This window comes from Oryza brachyantha, chromosome 2, assembly GCF_000231095.2.
Source record: "Oryza brachyantha chromosome 2, ObraRS2, whole genome shotgun sequence".
Classification (NCBI taxonomy): domain Eukaryota; kingdom Viridiplantae; phylum Streptophyta; class Magnoliopsida; order Poales; family Poaceae; genus Oryza; species Oryza brachyantha.
In genome coordinates, this window is record NC_023164.2 from 1346405 (window position 1) to 1370283 (window position 23879).

Below are 23879 nucleotides of genomic sequence, written 5' to 3' on the forward strand. Positions count from 1 at the left end.
CGCCATGTGCCATCTCGTATTCAACACTGTCACCCGGCATCCTTGATCGTCCGGACCTCAGCTCCTCCCTGAGCTTAGTCACGATCCCACCGCCGGTGACCGGTATTGACCTCCGAGAATCACGACTCTACTCCAACCATGTCATATGGCATTCCGACCATCCAGACCTCGGTTCCTCTCTGAACTTAGTCATGGTCCGTATCCCGACCATCCAGACCTCAGTTCTTCCTTGAACCTAATCATGGTCCTTACCAGCCATTGACCACAGTTGACCTTAAGTCACCTGCACACATAGAGACAAACAAACTGTTTCTGGGCACAGATATCGCAACCTGACCCACATTAGTCACACACACTCACACCAACACAATAACTGTTTACCAACTAAATCTATCAATTTACAAGCCCATTGTTCATCACAAAATATAGATCATGACCATGATCTTACAATCTCCCCCTTGATGAACACATTGGCAAACACTTCAAAATTTGTTTATTATTTTTGGAAAGCAACTCCAAAAACTCCAAAAAAAACATTGAAAGCATTTAAAAAGAAACATCAAAGAAATTTCCAAATTTTCAAAAACTTTCCAAAATTCTTCTCCCCCTTTTGACGCGTAGAATTTATGTTCTTTAACGTCCAAGAGCTTAGCATACATATAGCATATCAAGTCATGTGTTGCAATAAAAAGAAGATAAAATCATCTAAAATATAGCTAGCATGTATTAAAGTATAATCATGAACCAAAGATTTTACAATTAAGTTCAAATCAACAATCAAAATTCATGATTTCAAACGAGTTATAATGCAACACTGTCACACGCACATAGACTGAAGAATAAATACTAGACATATAGACCTATTACATTTATCACTCTTTCTCAAATTAGCCTTATCACAAAATTACCAAGAGAATGTTAACCTTTTTTTTTGAGTCTTTTTGCTCATATTTTTTCCTCTTAATTATTCCGGGTACGTCCTTGTCGTCAAGACTGTTTCCAAGGATTCGGCACCCATTTTTTTCTCACCTCGAATACGTCCTTGTCGTTAAGACTGTCCAAGGATTTGGTATTCATTTTTTCTCTCATATATTTTTTATTCTCTTGCACAATGAGCCATTCAAAAGCTATTTGAGAAACAACAAAGCAATAAAGCATATATACAAACATTTATTGATCAACCCATATGCTAGCATCAATATTGCATAAGTTCTTAATTCAAGTATAGAATTTAAGTGTCATGCATCATATCCCTTAAAAGTAAAATCTAAGCTTCATAAAAACACTAGAATACATACAAGCTATGCTAGAGACAAATAAACCTTCATAGTATTGCTAGCATTCTCATGACATACCATATGTATAAAACACAGCTCTCTTTGTCAATTATTGTCATGTTTTGCTTGATAAAACCATAAGGTACAAAACTCCCCCTCAAACCATGCCAAAAGGATGAATTATTCCCAATTCTCCACGAAGAAAAGCAAAGCGAGAAGAATCCAGTGGTTTAGTGAAAATATCAGCGAGTTGCAATTTTGTATCCAAAAATGTTAATTCAACATCTCCCTTCTCAACATGATCCCGCAAAAAGTGAAAGCGAATATCAATGTGTTTGGTGCGTGAGTGTTGAACAGGATTCTTAGCAATGTTGATAGCACTAGTATTATCACAAAAGAGAGGTATTTTCTCAAAAGTAAGACCATAATCTTTCAAAGTTGATATTAGCCAAAGAATCTGTGAACAACAATTAGCAGCAGCAACATATTCTGATTCAGCAGTAGATTGAGCAACACTAGATTGTTTCCTAGAAGACCATGCAATTAATGAAGTACCAAGAAAATGACATGTTCCACTAGTACTTTTTCTATCAATTCTACACCCAGCAAAATCAGCATCGGAATATCCACTCAAGCAAATAGAAGATGAGGTAGAATACCAAATGCCAAATTCAAGTGTATGTTGCAAATACCTCATTATTCGCTTGACTGCTTGACGATGTGAAGCACGAGGAGACGCTTGAAAGCGAGCACACAAACACACAGCAAATTGTATGTCTGGCCTAGAAGCAGTTAGATACAGCAAAGATCCAATCATACTTCTATACTCCTTTTGATCAACTGCTTCACCATCTTCATCGGGATCCAGCACAGTTGTAGTACCAATTGGTGTTGAAATTGGTTTGCAATTCTCCATCTTGAATCGTCTCAAAAGATCCTTTGTATACTTCGTTTGATGCACAAATGTACCTTGAGGTGTTTGTTTGATTTGCAACCACAAAAAGTACGATAACTCACCCATCATGCTCATCTCAAATTCCCTGCGCATAGTCTCAGCAAACTCCACAACCAAAGCGTGAGATGCACAACCAAAGATGATATCATCAACATAAATCTGAACGAAAAGTTGATTATCACCATGCTTAAGAACAAAAAGCGTTTTGTCAACCTTTCCCATGTGAAAACCTTTCGAAGCAAAAAGTTCTTAAGCCTATCATACCATGCTCTAGGTGCTTGCTTCAAGCCATACAAAGCTTTAGACAATTTAAAAACATGGTTGGGAAAAATCAGGATTTTCAAAACCTGGTGGTTGTTTGACATAAACCTCCTCCTGTATAAAACCATTTAGAAAGACACTTTTCACATCCATTTGATAAAGTTTAAAAACTTTTGAAGCAGCAAAAGCTAACAAAAGTCTAATTGCCTCAATTCTAGCCACAGGAGCAAAAGTTTCATCAAAATCCAAACCCTCCACCTGGGTAAAACCTTGAGCAACGAGTCTAGCTTTGTTTCTCACAATCAAACCATCCTCATTTTGTTTATTTTTGAAAACCCATTTGGTTCCAATAATATTATGTCCAGAAGGTGGTTCAACCAAAATCCAAACTTTGTTCCTTTCAAAATTTTCAAGTTCTTCATGCATGACGTTAATCCACGATTCATCAGTTAATACATGAGTAACATCTTTGGGTTCAAAAGAAGCAACAAACGCAGAATTTGCACAAACATCATGAGCTGTTACCTTGGACCTTGTAGTCCGCTCACCTAAGTTACCAATGATTTGTTCTGGCGGATGTCGTCGTTGAATGTGCAAAGGAGCAGCGACTTCTGAAGTTGTTTCACGTTTTGTATTCTCACTAGTCGAGGTAGATGCCTCTGGAGGACCATTGTGATTAGCATCAACAGAACCAGAAACCGACGAGCCTGGCTGGTCTGACCGCACCTCCTGTGTTGGTCTGACCGGAGGTGTGTCGGTGGTCCGACCGGCTTGTCGCCCGGTCTGACCGGCCGAGCCCACCTCGTCGTCGTCGCTCTCGTCTTCAAAAATAGGACCATCCTCCTCCTGGGCTTGTGACAATGTACCTGCAATTTCTAGTCTAGTACCTGGACTAGCCTCATCAAAAGTAACTTCACAAGTTTCAATGATTTTGTTAGTTTCCAAAACAAGTACACAATAGCCACGTGAATGTGTGAGGTAACCAAGAAACAATCCATCGGTAGAGCGTGCTTCAAATTTATCCAAATTTCCAGATTTCAAGACGAAACATTTGCAACCAAAAACACGCAAATGAGAAACTTTGGGTTGACGACCAAATCGAAGTTCATAAGGAGTTTTTCCAAGTTTAGATCTCAAGAAAACCCGATTTGAAATGTAACATGCAGTGTTAACTGCTTCTGCCCAAAATTTTCTTGGAGTGTGATACTCATCAAGTATTGTTCTAGCCATCTCAACCAAAGAACGATTTTTTCTTTCAACAACACCATTTTGTTGAGGGACACGAGGAGAAGAAAATTCATGTTCAAGACCTTTTTCATTGCAAAATTGTTCAAAAGAGGAATTTTTAAATTCACCACCATTATCACTTCGAATTCTATTCAAGGAAGCAGGAAGTTCAAGATTCAGTCGAAGATACAAACTACGAAAGTGTTGAAAAGCCTCATCCTTAGTTACCATAAAGTAAACCCAAGAATATCGAGAAAAATCGTCAACTATGACTAACACATACCACTTTCCTCCAACTGATTGCACTCTAGCTGGACCAACAGTGTCCATGTGTAAAAGCTGTCCTGGTGCGTCAGTCATCACAGAAACAATTGGGGCATGTGAAGAAGCAACCATCTTAGCATGACGACATGGTGTACAAACCAATTCAGGATCCTTCTTAAGTTTAGGCAAACCACGAACAAGATCCAAACCACTTATTCTCGTGAGATGATCAAAACCAACATGTCCAAGTCTACGATGCCAGAACATCACATCTTTACTAAACTTAGCAACCAGACATGTTATCATAGGTGAAACAGGATTATCAAAGTCAGCTTTAAAAACTTCCATATCGAGAAATATTCAGCACAGAATCACCACAAGAATCAAATATTTTACTTCCAGTTTTCTTAAAGTGAACCTCAAAACTCTCTTCAACAATTTGTGAAACTGAAAGCAAATTATACTTTAAATCCTCAACCAAAACTACATTTTTCAATTCAAACTTGTCATTTACCTTGACCATACCTGTAACAAGAACGGCACTAGTAGAAGCATCACCAAAGATAATCGATTCAGTCTTGGATGCCTGTTTCAGGGAGGAGAACCAATTTTTATCACCGGTCATGTGCCGCGAACAACCGGAATCCACGATCCACACGTTCTCCTTCCTCGTCACCAAAGCCTACACAAGAGAGGATGTCGAAGCCTCAGTACTGGGGTTAGATAAAAGAAATTTAGGAATCCAGTACTGAGACACACGACCAGTCGATCCAATAGGCATATAACGACGTGCAAAAGCAGTTTGAGAATTTTTTGAAAAATCTCTGCGAGGCCGGTCTGACCGAGGTGTAGTAGCCGGTCTAACCTGATCTCGGTCTGACCATGCAACCCACTGCGGTCTGACCGGTTTCCTCGAGGGAAAAGCAGATTTTTGCAATTTAGATTTTGCAAAAGCAATTTCTCTCTCCTTTTTCTGTTTACGAGCTAATCTGAAACAAAAACCAACAAGATGTCCATCTTTACCACAAAAGGAGCAATTATACTTTACCTTAGAAATAGATGGTTTTGAAATATTTGTTTTTGTTTCTTTCAGTTTTTCAGAAGGAGAGGACATAAAACCAGCAGACTTAAAAACTGTTTTTTCATTACTTGGTTTTGTCAAAGTTTTGAAACCAACACCTCTATTGCAGCTAGTCACTTTAGATTGATCCAAAATCATGTTAAGTTGTTTCTTACCATCAGAAAACCTTTTCAAAGAACTTTTCAAATAAGAAACCTCCTTTCCAAGATTAGCACAGTTTTTGCAATCAATTTGGACACTTTTGTTATTGCGACACTTGGGACAAGATAGCACTTCATTGGTTTTCACAATTTCTTCCATGTACTCAACACGAGCTAAAGCAAATTTTAGCTTCATCTTGTTTGATGTGCATGTTGAGCAACCCAAAACATCATGCTGTTGTTTTAACTTTTTAGCACAAAGCACGTTAAACATCGAACTAGCATAAAAGGCAGTTTGATATTTTTTCAACATCTTTTTGGTTAAGAACAACTCACCACAAGTGCGGGTTAGCAAAGCAAAACCAAGAGTAAGAGAAGATTTAGTTTTCAGATCATGTGAAATATTGACATCTCTAATTTTTGAAATTTCATGCATCAAAACCTCACAATTTTTGCAATCATCATCATTAGGAATAAGAGATTTTAATCTAGCAATTTCAGCATTAAGAGATTCAATTATAAACTCTTGTTTTTTATACATCTTCTCACATTTCTTATTTTTTGCACTTAAGACATGGATGGCTTTCTCAAGAGAACTTACCTCATTGTTCTCACACTCTAAATCTGATTCACCACGTGACATGAGGCAAACACCGGAGATGTTTCTTCCTTTATTTTCATCTTCGTCACTCTCTCCATTTACATCGCTTAGTGGCTCAAAGGCGGCGTAGACTTGATCCAACATCTTCTTGAGATCGTCCTTGGTTTTCCTTCCCTTGAATGTGTTCTTGTACTTAGGCTTGTCGTCCTTGGTCTTGTCTCCACCATTGTCTTCTTTCTTGCCTCTCCCAAGTTTAGGGCAACGCCAACGAATATGATCAAGTGCTCCACACTCGAAGCAACGAGTTGGACCTCCTCTTTTCCTGTATCTAACATTATTCATAGCTCGAGATATTTTGTTAGCAGCCAAAGCCAAATCCTCCTCCTCGAATTGTTTGAGTTGCTCATCGGACATGGCATTAATCAAAGCAAGAGCGGTAGAATTCGATAGTGAAGCACCAACATCAAAAGAGGTCGAGGGAGAAACCAAGGCACTAGATTTAGAATCAATTTTACGAGAGAGGATATTCATCTCGTGTGTTTTGAGTTTTGTGTAAAGAGAATCCAAAGTCAAAGTAGACATATCAGCAGATTCTTGAATAGTTGTAACTTTCATCTCCCAAACAGACATGTCAAGACCATTCAAAAAGTGACGAGAGATCTCAGATTGAGAATAATTAACATCATAAGCAAAATCAACAGATCTAAGATTACTCAAAATTTTATTAATCCTAGCCAGATAATCATCCAAAGCTTCTCTAGGTTTCATCTCAAATTTGATATAATCTTTTTTGAAAAGATCTCGACGAAGTTCTTTTATATTAGTTGTTCCTTGATGAAAGTTTTTCAAAGCATTCCAGATCTCATTAGCAGTTTTAAGATGCGAAACGCGATCAAAATCTGAACGAGAAATCCCACTCAATAAAATATTTCGAGCTTTGCAATTGTTGCTAAACTCAGTTTTCAAAGCAGGAGTGGTAATCTGTTCAGGAATCATATATGGCTGTGCAACTTTTTGCCAAACATCATAATCTTCAGCCATAATATAAGATTGCATCTTATCACACCAATAAGGAAAATCCAATCCATCAAAAACATGAGGCTTCATTGTAAATTTGTTAGCCATGGCAAAAAAAACTCTAGGTCAGTTAAAATCCAAAGCAAATCTCTAGATCGGTTAAAATCCAAAGAAGAAAACAAGGCTCTGATACCACTTGTAGGATCGAAACAGAGTTAAACAGACCTACCAGAGGGGGGTGAATGGTAGAGAAAAACAAAACCCAAAAAATCTTTCACGGAATAAAAGATTACCTCTGTCGAAGAATATCTTGATCGCCTTGCTCCTTATGCCACCGCTACCTTTATCTCGCCGCTCCTGTGCCGCCGATCAGATCGTCGAAATCCAGAAAGTCACCGGCGCCGATCAGATCGTCAAAATCAAGAAAATCACTAGTAGATGAGAGTCGAAGACGTAGATCAAATGAACTTGACTTTATTGCATCAACTAGAATTTACAAAGCGCACCAACAACGCTCCTCTCAAAATTGTTGATCTAGAACCAACAACTATTCAACTCAAATTTTCTAATTCTAAATCTCACAAAAAGCGTACCGAGGACATACCCCTCGGTACCTATTTATATCAACAAAATCTATCTCTGACTAGGAATCAGACTCCTTATCCTAGTAGGACTCATCTCCAAAATTATCTCTAATTAGAATCCAAAACCAAACCTCGGTGCTACAGTACCCGCGCGCTACAGTGTCCGAACATGAACAGTACGCGGTCGCTACAGTAGTCCGACTCTGCTACAGTAATCCGGGTTCGCTACAGTAGCCCGCACGGCTACAGTACCCGCATGGCTACAGTACCCGACCAACTCCTTTTCGCTTTTTCTCATCCGATCTTGATCCGATTTAATTCGTGATTTTTCCGATGCTTACACATGCAACATGTAAAGCCCGTTACGACTCCATCCCACACAGTGTTTCTCGCCATGTGCCATCTCGTATTCAACACTGTCACCCGGCATCCTTGATCGTCCGGACCTCAGCTCCTCCCTGAGCTTAGTCACGATCCCACCGCCGGTGACCGGTATTGACCTCCGAGAATCACGACTCTACTCCAACCATGTCACATGGCATTCCGACCATCCAGACCTCGGTTCCTCCCTGAACTTAGTCATGGTCCGCATCCCGACCATCCAGACCTCAGTTCTTCCTTGAACCTATTCATGGTCCTTACCAGCCATTGACCACAGTTGACCTTAAGTCACCTGCACACATAGAGACAAACAAACCGTTTCTGGGCACAGATATCGTAACCTGACCCACATTAGTCACACACACTCACACCAACACAATAACTGTTACCAACTAAATCTATCAATTTACAAGCCCATTGTTCATCACAAAATATAGATCATGGCCATGATCTTACAAATAAATCTAGACATATATATAAATTATATATATTCGTCCATTAATAAATTTAGACAAAACTATAAAAACTTATTATATAAAACGGAGATAGTACCATACTTTATAGTAATTATTTTTCATTTACACCGTCAAATAATTGTAGACAAAAGATGGTATCTTTACGTCATCGTTCATCGAGAAAGGAACAGTAGAGTACAGTACTTACCAAATCATAAGCACACGTCATAAAAGCGAGTGCCTCTTCTTCCCAATCACCACCATCATTTAAAAAGAAAAAAACCACCACCTCGTCGTCTCCACTCTCCCTCCCGCATCCATGGCGGCCTCCTCCGCCCGCCTCCTCGCCGCCGCCGCGGCGGCGCACCGCCGGGCCGCTTCCGCCACCTTCCGCCACGCCCCTGCCGTCTCCTCCTCCCTCTCATTCCCTCCCAGCCCGCACCACCGCCCGTCGCTCCGCGGCCGAGCTGGCGTCTCCTTCTCCTCTACCTCTGTATCCCTCCCCTCCTCCGGCGCCCCGCACGCCTCCGTCCCCTTCAACCTCTTCCCTTCCGACTCCGACCCCTTCATACAGTGGGACCCGCCCCCGCCCGACGCCGCCTCGCCGCTCGGCGCCGGCGCGGCCGGCCGCGGCGCCCGCGAGGGGCCCACGCTGGTCGTGCTCCTCGGGTGGCTCGGCGCGCGGCAGAAGCACCTGCGGAGGTACGCCGACCTGTACCGCGACCGCGGGGTCGGGTCGGTGCGGTTCGTCGTGCCCGTGCGCGAGCTGCTCGGGCTCGACCTCGGCCGCCGCGTCGAGCGCAGGGTCGCCGACCTCGCCGCCGAGATCGCCGCCTGGTGCGAGGCCGACCACCGCCGCACGCTCCTCTTCCACACGTTCAGCAACACCGGATGGCTCGCGTACGGAACCAAACCTTCATTCCTCGCCATTTACTCGCTTCCCTTCATAGAATCTATGGTGTGCTAGTGCTATTACTGCTCCCCCTGGACACTGGTTGAAATCGAAGTGTTTCAAACCGGATAATAAGTTGATAGATTGGCTTAATTGCGTGCACATGGTTTGCACATGCGATTGCACGGTCTCAATTAAATTGGACAACGTGTTGCATCTTTTGTGGCAGGATAGAATTGGCACAAGCACATGCGTGTTTATGCTGTGACACATTGGTTGGTGCATGGGTTTGGTTGATAAAAACGTGCTTCCATGTTTTTTTCGTTTGCATGAACTAACCGCGAGGTAGGAAAGAAACCCAAATGGTCTTGCCAGCATGCTCTGTCTAGTGTATACCGTGGAAAATGGAATTGCTCCATGATATTTTAGTGGTCAAGATAATGAGAATTGAAGTGTGATAAGAACTTAGTAAAGGTGATATGTTGAAGATCACAATAGATATCCATTGATGGCTGTATAGAGTGAGTAAACAGGGCTACAGAGCACATTTTTGCGGGCATTTCTTCCTAAAAATGAGAATCAGTAGCAACAGTATCTGGTCACTGGCAGTGTGACAGACGAATTGCATTCATGGTTGATATGGTTGCTGTTGCTCAGGACTACCTAATTTAAAAGATACGATCCATTTGTTAATCACTTAGTCTAACTTCATTGCCGGTACAGCTTCTAGTGGAAATTCCTCACGGTGCAGTGGAGGATGATTTTGCATCTGGTGTGCTTAGACATCAGCACCCTAGTGGAGTTCCTCTTTGACAATTCAATGGTTATGCCTTTGACATATCTGTATATGAAAACTTCACTTCCAAATTTCTTTCCAGATATGGTGCTATACTTGAGAATCTACAATCAAGAGCTGATATAATTGAGAGGATACGGGGGTGTATTGTAGATTCTGCACCAGTTTTGGAGATAAGACCAGAGGTCCACGTACTATCTTCTTCTGAAATACATATACCTGAAATAAGCTTTTAATTACCAGTATTAATGCTGCATTGTTCTCCTTATCCTGAAATGCCATAACCTACTACTATAGCTAAAACTGTTTGTTGTATTATCTGGAGGTTTCTCAATGCAAACAAATCTGTTTGATAGGAAGCTCATGTATAAACTTAACTCAGGTCTGGGCTGCTGGATTCTCTGCTGCCATGCTGAAGAAAAGCAGTTCCACGACAGGACCTTCAGCTGAGTCTCAGGATGGATATACTTCAAATGGCACCTTGAACAACCTTAGCTCTGATGTGGCAAGACCAACATGGGGTGAAAATATCCTCCTATCTACTCTACAGAAATTTTTCGAGATTGTCCTTCACCTACCTGATGTAAACAAGTAAGTCCTATTACCATTTCAGTTAATGATCTGGTTAAGTTATTATGGACAGCTCACACTGTTGTACTCGGGAGTTAACCTAGGTTTTACAGACTGAAATTTTACCAGGTCGTATACTTAAGGTACTACTTTCATTCATTGTTTTAGGCACCTCTTTTATGAAGATTGTAGGGTGATTCACTAGTGAATCAGACTGCCCCTCAATGAGTAGGTGTCTTGTTTGGTAATTACAAGAGTAGCGGGGGGGTGGGGAAAAAGGTGACTATAGAGTTGAGAAGGGGAGTGGGAAGAGATTCTTGCTTGCCCTAAAGATTAATTAAACGGTCATTGATCCCTTTTATAGGGAAAAACATGTGCCTAGTTGACTTGGCACCTACTGCTCCAACTTGGTCTCTTTTCCTAACTAAGCTGTCTCTAATTTACAAACTCTATCGTGGATTCTCCTAATGTTGCTGACCGATCTTGCTGGGTACCTAAAATTAACATAAACTCCCAATGAACATATATAATCATATGTTTTTCCCTGTGCCATCTGCTATCTCTAATAGGCTAACTAGTGTCCTCTTTGTGATAGTAAGGTTGCAACATTCATAAAATAATTCCGTAGCATATTTAATGTTTAGTTGCCTTTTTCACATTATATTTCTCCATGTGTACTGAACTGTTACTAGGCATGATGCGTAAATGGGCTATTATTTTCTTTCATTGCATACATGAATGATCCTGATCAAGTATTATACCCCATGTTCATGGGCAGTTGGGCGTCGAATTTCACTTCCAGTTAATTTGCATAATACATCAAATGGATCTTTCAGTGTCATGTTTAAAGTTAGTTCACTACTAGTGTAATTTTGACAAAGTAAATTATGATGGCTCATTATACAGCTCATAGTAACTGTGGGAGTGTGTGACTAAAGTTTATTTAGTCAGACTTGGTGCATTTTCTCCCCAGTTTTGTTCATGCATGCTTTAGCTAAGTTACTTGTGCTCTTTTGGATTCAGCATTTTTTTCCCAAATCATAGCATAGAGTGATAGAGATTCACTTATTGGTTCTTTGGTACCTGATTTTTTTTTTTTTTTTTGCAATAACCGTCATGTTCAGGAGACTAGAAAAGGTTCATTCGGTTCTTTCAGAGAAGCAGCCTTCCTGCCCCCAGTTTTACCTGTACAGCTCAGCAGATAGAGTAATACCTGCTGAATGTGTAGAGAGCTTCATCGACATGCAGAAATCACAAGGGCAGAGCGTATTCGCCCACAATTTTGTGTCATCCCCACATGTGGACCACTACAGGAGCTTCCCTCATGTCTACGCAGCAAAGATCAACGAGTTCCTGAAGATTTGCTCGGTAGCTAGAGTATGATCATTTTTTGACCGGCAGGTATTGTTTCGAGACATAGCCCATAAGCACTGCTCTATTACTTACCTTGAGAGATATATGATTCATGGAAATTATTTACCCATTGGAGCTCCTGAATGATTTGCACCCATTCATGAAAAAGAAAAAAAAATGAAATCTTGAAGAAAGTTGTCGCTTAAACTAGATTCTTCAGCTCTTATCATTTGCTTCGATGACCTTAGACACTACTAGTTGCAGTGTAATCTGTTGGCGAGCTCTAGATCGCCGCAAGTTTAGTCATCTGTGCTTGTCAAGTGACCATAGCATGAGCCTGTGTATTCTAGTTGCATCCAGGATGGGAACAGCCTGTAGCTGTCATAACCCCGAGCCTCTGTCACGTTGTGCTTGTGAGTTGTAAATATTCTCTCTCGCCCTAATAATGTTATCAGTACAGTAGCAGTTATCGTAAGCTTATTGATCGACTGGACACAATTTTTTTTACCCTTGTGCATATGTTTAGACAAAAAATAGTGCCGATTGCTTTTTTAGGTACTCTACAATATGCACATTCTTCCTAGCAGCAACTCGATAGCTATGATACTACTTGGAAGACATTTTTGTTGTTCTGTCACAGCTCTACAAAGCAGGTCATCTATTTTTAGCAGGCATAGGAAACACATGATCTCAATGAGCGTGTGCACGAGTATGTAGTCTCTAGTGTAAACTTCACCAGAAATGTTAATAAATGTTTAAATGGGTGGTTTTGGCCATGTCGGCACCATTTGATTTAGGCTGTTAAACACATTATTATCACGTATTATCTGCTCTCTCCATTCCAAAATAATAAACCCAATGAATAATCCGAAAAGAACTTTGGTTGGACAAATACATCAGCCGATCTGCCTGAAAGGCTGAAACCGCACCTACCACACCTGGTTGCCGGTCAAAAGTCGCACATGACAAAACCCAAATCAAGCGCAACAGCGAGAGACTTCAGTTTTTTTAGTAGCAACCCGCAACTCCCTCTCTCCCTCCACTCCTGCGCCACCACACGACACGACGCGCGCAACCTACCTCTCCCCCTCCTCTCCTCTCCTCTCCTCGCTTTGATGGTGGTGGTGGTCATGGAGGAGGCGGCGCCGGGCGGCGCGGGTGATCCGGCCGGCGAGCTCAGCGCCGGCGGCGGGGGACGGCCGCCGGCGTCGTCCTCCTACGCGGCCGTCGTCATCGGTGGAACGTTCGATCGGCTGCACCAGGGACACCACCTCTTCTTGAAGGTTAACCAGCTAAATATAAGTTGCTTCTTCTTGATCTCTCTCTCTAGCTCTTACTACTCAGCTCTGCCTCTCACCATACTTGCTCTCTTTTAATTTCTGTTTTTACAAATCATTCCAATCCAATCCTTGAACCATGGAGCATGATCTTGGCTGATTACGAAGGCTTATTAATTAATTACTCTGTGTATTTCGTCTATTGTGAATTTTTCTAGAGAATTTTGCAGGCAATTGTCAGTTTGTCGCCCTCTCTTTTTCGCTATACTGTACTCTTGACTCTTTTTATTGATTTATCCTGCTTTTTTGTTGGAGAGTTCTCTTTTGCTTTATATATTGTACTCCTGCCTCTTTCTCTTGATTTATCCCCTTTTTTTTTGTTGAAGATTTGTTGATTTGTCCTGGACTTGACGATGTGATGGCAATATTGTCTCGGTTTTTCACAATCTTTTTAACAGGCAGCAGCGGAGTTCGCGAGGGACAGGATCGTGATCGGCGTATGCGATGGCCCTATGCTCGCCAAGAAACAGGCCAGTATCAGCACCACCACTCTCAAATCTTAAATTGATCCATCTACTAATCATGCAATTATGTAACTATTAATCTAGTTTTCTTTCCGTTTCATATTATAAAATATTTTAATCATATATATATTTATACGTAAATCAATGAATATGTTTCATATTATAAAATATTTTGAACACGTGTATAGATGCGCTAGTGTCTACTACTACCTCCGTTCATAAATGTTTGACGCGGTTGACTATTTGATATATGTTTGACCGTTCGTTTTATTCAAATTCTTTTGTAAAATATGTAAAGTTATATATATGAAAATATATTTAACAATAAATAAAATAATATAAAAATAATTAATAATTATGTAAATTTTTTAAATAAAATGAATGGTCAAACGTGTATAAAAAAGTCAATGGCATCAAACATTTAGGAACGGAGGGAGTATATAAGTATAGAAATTAACATAAACATCATATAACACATGAAACGGATGTAATGGATATCATTATTTGGGAGCTGGGTTTTCTTTGTCGTGAGATGGCTTCCACTCGTAGAGCAGTAGTAAAAGTGAAGGAGGCTGGTGTTGTCGCTGCAGCTGATCTGATGCCACAGCGGCATCAAACTTTTGAAGTTTCAGACATGAGACATCTCATCTCACATCCCAACCTTGAAGCCATCTGATACATTCATGCTAGTACATAGCAGCTAGCAGTCTAGCACTAATGGTGTTTTACATGAAACTTTTAATCTCCCAAACTTTTATTGGTCACTTACACCTTGCAATAGCCATTGTTTTGTTGATCAATGTGACGCAAAGAAAGTGAAAAGGAATGTAAATATTTGGTGTCTTTGACACAGTTTTATTTGAGTGACTCAGTGACAGCTATCCCCTCCTAATGTAAGATTTTCTAATATTATATATATTCATATAAAAGATAATATATATATACTATATACATTAATGAATGAATGAATCTAAATAAAATAAAAAGGTCTTATACATATTAAGCAAAATGTATTATGTCTGTTTCCAGTGCATTGAGACGGCACCACTCACAGGAAGTGGTCGGTGTCAAATGCTTAAGCACGTCATTATCAAATAAAGACCGGAATTAATAAGTAGGTGGGCAATTCTGTTGTCAAATGGTAGTAGCACACATCACATGAGTAGCAACAAGAATACAAGAGCTAAAAAAGGGCAAAAGGAACACAGGTTCATTGAATGTGGACGGATCTTCGAGCTGCATATTCCCTGTTAAAAAAATGCTACTGATCTTGCATCTGATGGGTATCTTTCCTGCGACTTCTTTTCGCTTATAGTTATAGACCAAAATTTAAATTTTTAATTTTAAATTTAAAGTTAATTTTAGAGTATTTTATTATAATTTATTTTTAGTCTTTGATTTTAAATCGTCAGGACATATATAAACATTTTATTCATAAATTATTTTTTGTTTGTAAATATCTTGTTTTATTTTTTCTAGAAAAAACCAAAAGATAACCTGCTTTGTGTTGCATTATTGCAGTATGCTTACCTGATACAACCAATCGAAAAGCGAATGGAAAATGTCAAGGAGTATATTAAGGTACTTACACACCGAACCAACACCATGTCCATCCTCCAATGCTATTAATATTCTTGAACTGTTTCCGATCGGGATATTATGTTTCCTAACAGGGATGATTAGCTTATTTGTATAATTGCTGTTAATATAATTGGACTTTTATCTGTCATAATTGGCCTAATAAGTTTGTAGTACCAGTAGCCCAGATTTTATGTAGAGATAGCATTAGTCCAAATGAATGGATCTAGTTGCTCTTTATATCCTTTTACTGTTTGGAGCAAACGAAAATTTGTCAATCTGTTTAAATTGTTGTTACAAAACTGCCACCAAGAAGTTGCAAAATTACATCAGAACTATAATCCGTGTCATTTGTGACAGATTTGAAGCCCCTTTACTATTACAGAGATATGGTGTCAGTCCATTTCTTCAGTTGATCTTTAAGTATCTTGGCATGTTGTTACCTAGTAGTACCTGGTACCATTAGACAATGATCACGTTTTCCTCTTTCCATTTCCAGTCCATCAAGCCTGACATTGAAGTTCATGTCGAACCAATCTTGGACCCCTTTGGGCCATCTATTGTTGACGAAGCTCTAGGAGCAATCATCGTCAGGTTAGGCTCTCTGTCATACAGTCACTCTACTGCTCTTACCAGCTTAAAAGGACGATAAAGTTTTGCAATGGTACACAACTATACACGCTATCATAACCAAAGTATCACAGACATGTACGGTGTGGGCACTATTCAACATCATATCTAGTGGCATATAAGGAATTCATCCAATCTTTAGGCCCTGTTAGCTTCTACATTTTTTTCTCAAAAACATCACATCAAATATTTAAATAAAATATTAAATATATATAAACATTAAAATTAATTACACAATTATGAGAAAAATCGTGAGACGAATCTTTTAAACCTAATTATGATACAATTAACCATAAATGTTACAATAACCAACATGTGCTAATGATTAATTAAAACTCAAAAGATTCGTCTCGTAGTTTCCAAACGGAATAGTTAGACTACATTTAATACTTTAAATATATGACCGTACACGACGATGTGACTTATCTTCTAAAAATTTTGGAGAATTGAAGGGAGCGTTAAAGTAGGCACAATAGCAGGCCATAAACCAGCTATAAACATATTTTAAAGAGATAAAAGGAGAGAAAAGAGGTGAGCATTAATTTATAGCCAACTGTACACGGGCTCCAACACAAAATACGTGTATAACATGTGAGACCATATATTAATGTTTTGTAGATTACACTTGTATAAATTAACTATTAGATTCACTATAGATGAATTATATCCAGTAGTTGGCTATACTACTGAACTTACTCTAGGCTAAACTTACGTGTATGAAATTGTTGGAGCAGTAAGGAGACGTTGCCTGGAGGCCAAGCTGTCAATAGGAAGAGGGCAGAGAGAGGCCTCACCCAACTTGAGGTTCGGTCAAATTTCCATCTAAGTTTTCTTTTCACTGGAACATAAAAGATCATGAAACTATATTCTTTTCCTCGAAAGCAAATGATAAATGTGCCTCATTATATTACGCAATTAGCTTGCTAGCTACTATCTAATTTGCTCTGTTTCCAATGCTGCAGATCGAAGTGGTGGAACTGGTGCCAGAGAAGTCCACAGGGAACAAGATAAGCTCAACAGCATTCAGGAAGATGGAAGCTGAGAGGGAATTGCATAAGCAACAGCAGGAGACACAGCAAGCAGTTGAGCTGGAGTGCAGAATATAACCAATACATCAAAGGGAATTTAAACAAAATATACACGATAAATTGCTATGAATTGTGCCATATACTTTTCATTTACAAAGTCTGTTTTCCATCTTTAGATACAGAAGTATAGCATACAAATGGTGCTGCCAAACTTGTAAACTGGAAACAAATAGAGAACGAAAACCTGATGACCAGGAAGACCATTCGCCCTCCTTGTTCAAACTTTCCATTCTGAATATCTCAGCTGAGAATGATACCCACATAAATGAACACCAATTTTAGCGAGAAAATCATATCAAGCACCTTACACACTAACACAATCATCTTTTTGCTTTTTATAAGCATAAGCAAAACAACTTATCAATGAATAAAAAATAATTTACGGGTAAAATTTTTATGTGTTTTCTTAGCAATCTAAAAGGTAAAGACTAGAAAATAAACTACTACAAGGAAACCCTAAATCAACTCCAAGCCTAAGTTTCACAATTTAAATTTTGGCTTATAACAATCAGCATATGCAAAAAAAGATGTTCTTGTGTGTGTGTGTGCGTGTTGGGGATCTAAATTAAACATTATCTTTTCAGGGTTTCTAACTTAGACATGCTCAGCAGTGAAACAAAAGATGCTATGAGAAGAGCTCAGACAGTTGCTATACTCTGCTCAATGAAGAGCTTCTCTGGGAGAAGAACTTCTCATACAAGAGGTGTCAGAAGAAAGCAATGCTCATCACAGCTGCTCCTACCTCTGCCAGAGTACATAAGAAAACCACTGCCAAAATAGAGCATCACCACTGGTCTGTTCTCCAATACAACTAGGTTGTACAATTCAGTGAAAATGTTGCAACATCGTATTACAGATAGGGACAGGTGATCCAAGAAAATAATACTCGAAATGAACATAACACAACCAGAATGAAAAGCGAGAGTGAGAGGAGCTCAGAGAGTTGCTGAATCTGCTCAAGGAAGGGTGGCCCTTCTCATACAAGAGGTGTCAGAAGTAAGCAAATACTCATCACAGCAATCATCCTAACACAAACTCATCACAGCAAAGAGCCTAACAAAATCAAATCTTTACCCGTGATTGGGCACTCGATGGGTTGCTATCATCTTTTTTAGAACAAAAACCTGCATATCTGGAGGAGAACCTAGGGTTCATGCAAATTACAGAAAGAAAAAAAAAAGGTGCGTGGATAGAGAGTAATGAGAAAGAGACGGATGGATGATCAGCGGTGAGCATGCGGCGGACACAGCAGGACGACGGCGCCCCTGGCCGCCGGAGATCGCCGCGGCGGGGGAACTCGCGCGCGGCGAGCGCAGCGCCGCCGAGGGGACGAGAAGGGAGCGAGAGGGAGCCAAGGATTTTAATCTGGAGTATTAGGGTTAGGGTTCCGGGCGGCTGCGCGGTTTTGCGCGAGGAGCGGATCTGAGCCGTCGGTTCACGATCGACGGCCATCATCACTGGTGGGCCCATTAGGGGGTTAATGGGCCAGGCTTGGTTTGTCCTCGTTAGGAAGGTTTTTCTTGGCCCATTTTTGTCTCGGGAAGACTGGAAGAGCAAGTGTTTTGGGCTTATTTTGTTTTTGATTTTTTTTCTCAGTGCATTTCCCTTGCGAATTGTCCTTGTTTTTTCCTTTATGGTGCATTGATTTGAGGAAGAAATTTAGAAAAAAAATAATTCTTTTATACTAGATAAAAGTAGTGATAATTTTAGATTGTGTTGCTTAGTACTCCCTCCTTTTCACAATGTAACAATTTCTAGCCTTGGTTACAATCATATAGATGTTAATGAATTTAGACATATATATAAATTATATACATTTATCAATTGATGAATTTATAGAAGGCTATAAAGTCTTATAATATGAAACAGATGTACTATTTAACTAGTACTTCATCTATTTTTTTATTTAACATAGTTAACTTTTGGGTATACGTTTGCTCATTCGTCTTATTTTTAAAAAATACATAACCAATAATTATTTTATTGTGATTTGATTTATTACTAAATATTCTTTAAGCATGACTTATAATTTTACATATTTGCATAAAATATTTAAATAAAACTAATGATCAAACATATAGCCAAAAGTCAATGATGTAAAATAAAAAATAAAGGGAATAATAATTTTAGATTATATAGGTTGTGTTCTTTTAGACCAAATTATTGCTCAGTTTTTGCGCGCGTGTTTCCCAAAATAATAAACGATATATTTTTTTAAAAAATATTTATATATAATTTTATTATCTCGTTTTTAGAGTAGACTTATAATTATAGTAATTAATTTCATCATTATACTATTAAATAGCTATAAACAAACTATATTTGTTTCATCTCTTACCAACTAAAAAACGCAGGCTATGTTGCTCAGTTTTGGGGTATCCGCATGGACACCACCGCACGGAAGAGTTATCCAGCGGCGGAGGGATTGGACCCAATGCGATGTTTTTAAAGAAGGGTAACAACCTTTTTCATTCCTATTAACCGAAAAGATAACAATATATCCAAAACAATACCCATACAAACACAGACCAAACCCAACTACTTAATACTTCAGCAAGAGCTAACATCATCTTTTTTTTTTGAGTAACCATACTAGCATCATCGATTGACGAACAAAGCCACTATCTCATATGATCCTCAGCCACAGCACTCCAGCAAGAGCTAGCAACAAAATGAAAACTACCTTTCTAAAAAGCAAAGCCAGTCCACGTCACGCACAGAAATTTACACCAAATTTCTGAACAATAGCATGTATTAAATCTCGGTCCAGGCATCAGCCCAAGTACACACTATGACAAATTAATACACAGTTCCACGACTTAAAAACAAATAAAAACAATTATCTATCGAAATGCAGCGGAAAAGGAAAACAAAATAAACCATCTAATCTTCAGCTTCAGCTGGCGAAGACGGCTCCACACCACAGGCACTCTCGACGGCGGACTGAACCTCACTTCAACCTTCGGAGCAACCTTCTTCTGACACAGGCTCTGGCACTTGCTCTGGTGGGGGAAAATTAAGCAAGGCTGAGTACAAACCACCGTACTCAACAAGTAACACCCAAGAGAGGGAGAATAATGAATGCAACAGGGTATCAAGGATAGGCTAAGGTTAACTTGCACAAAAGCTGCAGTAATTTAGCAAAACAGTAGATAAAATAGACTGAAATAAAAGTAAAGTAAACATTTAAAATAAACATCCACTGTCCAACGTTACACCACGTTGCAACAGGCCCAGACCGCTGTCGAACGTTACACCACGTAGCGACAGGGTCAACCCTCTGTCCAACGTTAAACCACGTTGCGACAGACCCAAACCACTGCCAACGTTACACCACATTGCGCAGGGTCAAACCAATTCCAAGATTAATAAAATTATTAAAGGGGTTCAACTAATCCCAGTGAGTCTGTCGGTTCGCCCAATAACCGCGGGCACGGCTGTTCGAATAGTTTTACTCTGCAGAGGTGTACAACTTTACCCACAAGACATGGCTGCCAAGCATGTTACCATGCCCCAACGTATCACCACGATACCTCAGTACGGAAACCATGATAAGACCTTTCACCCAGCCCTCCCTAGACAATCGCACCACACTTCAGGTTTCACCCCCTCCTTTACACCAAGTCGGGCAGTCCCCTCTTGTGCCTTGGTAGATCCGGAAGCAGGAGAAGCTTTCGTTACACCACGATTGCCCGTCCATACTCCATCACGCCTACCCTTGCCTGGGTACGTCGAATAGGGACAAGCTAGATTACGAGTCTCACCGTTGCCCATTCTGGCTTGTGGTTAGTACGTGTAAGACCTTCAGGGTTTCCTGAGAACCGGTCCTTAACTGTCATGGGCACGACTCTCAAAACCATGCACCCACAGCCCACCATAAGCAATATTTTAGTTGTATTAATCCACCTCGGGAAATGAATAATGATAACAACCATTGAAGGCGTACCAAAGTACAACAATAATTAAATAATAATTGGTGAGCTAGTTGAACTAAGCATGGCTAAGCATTGACTAACCCTAATTCTAGTCAAATTAACCCTGAGATGACAATAATAAATGGGGATCAACGGATATATTGGTAATTGCCCAATAGATAAATACAATAAATAGATTTGCATAAAACAATGCATGTTTGAATGTAAAAGCGGGGGATTTCATAAACATAGGTTCAATATGATCAAAGAAGGGTGCCACTTGCCTTGCTTAGACCCACGAGGAACTTCGGTGACGACTTCGAGAACGAACGGCGCTGCGACGGGGTCAAAACCTACGACAAACAAGGCAAAACAAACAAAACAGGCTAAAAACTACTGAAACAGAGAAAAGAAACTATTTTTAATGGATTCTTGATAATTTTATGAATTTAATGAAATTTGAATGGACCTAAACGGAGACTAGATGAATTATTTATGAATTTTAGAAGTTTTCTGGGTTTTTTAGCTAAACAGAACAGTCCTAAATCAATTATTGCGCAATTAATGGGGCTGCTGACGTCAGCGAGGAGAGAGGGTACTGACGGCTGACAGGTGGGGACCACCTGTCAGTGGGAGAGAGGGGGAATGGGCGGCTGACACGCGGGCCCGAGGAGGAGAGAGAGGAGGCGGGCGCGGGGAGCGACTGACGAGTGGGAACAGAGAGCTGGGGACCGAACGCGCGGCTCGGCGGACGGCGGCGACCGGCGGGAGCGACGGGCGACGCGGTGGCGGCGGCGACGGCGACGGCGACGCGACGGCGACGGCGCGACGGCGACGACCGGCGAGCGGCGACGGCGCGACGGCGACGACGGCCGGGGCGGCGACGCACGGGCGCAACCCGGCAGAACAGCGGCGACGGCGACTGGCGAGCGGCGGCAGCGCGGCACGCGCGGGCGCAAGAGACGGCGGCCAGACGTCGGTGACGCGGAGGCGACGACGACCACGGTGGCCGACGGGAGCGGCGGGCTTCGGCCTCGTCCGGCGACGGCACGCGACTCGGCGGCGGTCGGCCGGAAAGGGGGAGAAGGAGGGGAGGTGGGTGCAGAGGCTCACCGGCGGCGGCGAGGGCGCGGACGGGTCGGCGAGACCGAGGCGAAGGTGGCGACGCGGGCGGGTGCGGGAGATCGGCGGCAGCGACGGGCGAGACGCGGCGGCGGCCGGGCGACGAGGGAGCGCGCGGCGGCGGCGAGAGGCAGCAGCGCGGCGACAACACGAGCGACGGCGGAAAGTGGGCGACGGCGCTAGGAGTGGCGACGACGAAGGGAGAACAGCGGCGGCTCGGGGAGGATGACGACGACGGCGCGACGGGAGAGCGACGACGGCGTCGGCGAGCGCTGGCGCGAGGCGACGGGGACGGCGGCGATGGCGAAGGTGGTGACGAGAACGGCGACGACGAGAGAGAGGAGGCGGAGACAGCGATGGGGTGGCGCGGCTCGGAGCGGAGACGAGCGGCGGGAGGGAAAGACGGCGACGGACGCCGGCACGGGGAAGAGGCGGCGACAACGCGCCAGGTTCGGCGGCGCTCTAGTGGCGGCGGGGCCACCACGGCGACGGCGCGGCGATGAAGACGGCAGGTGGAGGGGCGATGGCGATGGCGCCGGAAGGTGGAGGCGACGGCGGGCGCCGGCAGCGAAGGCTTGGTGGCCGCGCGACGATGGTGGCGAAGGGCGGAGATGCAACGGCGGGCGCCGGCAGCGCCCGACACCAAACGACGGCTCGCGGGATCGGGTGGCGGCGGAGGGCGTCGGCCGACGGCGAGCGGCGGGGCGCACTTGCGGTCGCACGAAGAAACAGAGGAAGGGAGGGGAGCGGGCTCACCGGGGTGGCGAGGCGACGACGGCCGATGCGACGACCGGCGTCCGACGACAGCGCGTGGCGCGCGACCGAGCGCGGCGCACGGCGACGACGGCACAGCGGCACAGCGACGGCGGGCGGGCGCGGGAAGCGGCCAGAGGAGCTAGACGGGAGCTCGAGGGAGGAGCGAGGTGGCGTCTGCCAAGGAGCGACGCAGCCTGGCGGCCGAGCGGCGGACGCGACCGGAGTGGCGGCGCACGACGACGGCGCAACCGGAGCAGCAACGACGGCGCGACGAGCGCGGCGGTGCGGCGAATGGCGGGAACGAGCGGCGCCGGCGAGGCGGGGACGACGGCAAGCGGAGGGGCGACGGCAACGCCCAAGGCACGCACGCGCACGGCGGCGGTGGCGGCGACCTCGGCGGCATCCTGCGGAGAGGAAACGAAGGCAGGAGGGGAGCGGAGAGGCTCACCGGCGATGGGAATGACGGCGACAGGTCGGCGAGGAGGTGGGACAGGTGGCGACGTCCGACAGCACGACGGCGACGACCGGGCGATGGGATCGGGGTGGCGGTGGTGAGGTCGGGAGCGGCGGCGACCGAGTGGCGAGAGGATGCGCGGGCGCTGGAGATGCCCGCCGGCGACGACCCGGGCGGTAGCAAGTCGGCGACGGCGAGGCGGAGGTGACGACGCGGCTGGACGGCGACGACGGGCGGCAGAGGGCGCAATCGCACGTCGGCGGCGAACGGCGGGACACAGCGGCGGCTTGGTGGCGGGGGGGGGGGGAAACAGCGGCGACGCGGCGGCAGGGAGGGGATTTATAGTGTGGCGGCGCCGGCTAGGGCGGGACGGAGGTTGGAGACCGAGTCGGCGACGCGGCGAACTCGGCGGCGGCGGCGCGGCGTCCGGAGGAGTCGGGCGGAGGCGGCTGGCGCGGCGCGGCGCGGAGACGGGGTTTCGGTCGCTGACAGGTGGGCCCCACCTGTCAGTGGCGCGAGGGAGGAGGGAGGCGAGACGGACTTCGCCGCGGCGCGGGCGGACGAGCGGGCGAGCTGGGCCGAGGCGGCCCAGGCGGGAGGAGCGCGCGCGCGGGAGGGAAGCGGCCGGCTCGGCTGGGCCGGCCGAGCGGGAAGACGGGCCGGCTCGGCTGGGCCGGCCCGG

General features: G+C 43.5%; 2 protein-coding genes and 2 non-coding genes across 4 annotated transcripts; 2 read left to right on the forward strand and 2 right to left on the reverse strand.

Annotated features, from left to right (window-relative positions):
- The first annotated feature begins 8529 nt into the window (after nt 1-8529).
- On the forward strand, nt 8530-12631 carry LOC102722186 (transmembrane protein 53-like). Its single transcript, XM_006648226.3, has 4 exons — nt 8530-9143; nt 10014-10116; nt 10314-10522; nt 11626-12631. The coding sequence occupies exons 1-4, from the start codon at nt 8563-8565 to the stop codon at nt 11882-11884; spliced, it is 1152 nt and encodes a 383-aa protein (XP_006648289.2). The 5' UTR covers nt 8530-8562; the 3' UTR covers nt 11885-12631.
- A 244-nt stretch (nt 12632-12875) lies between these two features.
- Nucleotides 12876-17173, forward strand: LOC102722463 (phosphopantetheine adenylyltransferase 2). Its single transcript, XM_015832961.2, has 6 exons — nt 12876-13137; nt 13590-13661; nt 15177-15236; nt 15733-15827; nt 16598-16667; nt 16826-17173. The coding sequence occupies exons 1-6, from the start codon at nt 12970-12972 to the stop codon at nt 16967-16969; spliced, it is 609 nt and encodes a 202-aa protein (XP_015688447.2). The 5' UTR covers nt 12876-12969; the 3' UTR covers nt 16970-17173.
- Nucleotides 17174-17586: 413 nt separating this feature from the next.
- On the reverse strand, nt 17587-17685 carry LOC121053714. Its single transcript, XR_005811258.1, has one exon. It is a non-coding gene; the product is annotated as a small nucleolar RNA snoR1 (small nucleolar RNA).
- Nucleotides 17686-17883: 198 nt separating this feature from the next.
- On the reverse strand, nt 17884-17970 carry LOC121053715. Its single transcript, XR_005811259.1, has one exon. It is a non-coding gene; the product is annotated as a small nucleolar RNA snoR1 (small nucleolar RNA).
- Nucleotides 17971-23879: the final 5909 nt, after the last annotated feature.

Coding starts and splice junctions, on each gene's coding strand:
- LOC102722463 (XM_015832961.2), top strand. CDS start 12,970: ATGGTGGTGGTGGTCATGGAGGAGGCGGCGCCGGGCGGCGCGGGTGAT. Junction 13,662..15,176: donor CTATGCTCGCCAAGAAACAG/GCCAGTATCAGC, acceptor GCATTATTGCAG/TATGCTTACCTGATACAACC. Junction 15,237..15,732: donor ATGTCAAGGAGTATATTAAG/GTACTTACACAC, acceptor TTCCATTTCCAG/TCCATCAAGCCTGACATTGA.
- LOC102722186 (XM_006648226.3), top strand. CDS start 8,563: ATGGCGGCCTCCTCCGCCCGCCTCCTCGCCGCCGCCGCGGCGGCGCAC. Junction 9,144..10,013: donor AGCAACACCGGATGGCTCGC/GTACGGAACCAA, acceptor ATTTCTTTCCAG/ATATGGTGCTATACTTGAGA. Junction 10,523..11,625: donor CACCTACCTGATGTAAACAA/GTAAGTCCTATT, acceptor CGTCATGTTCAG/GAGACTAGAAAAGGTTCATT.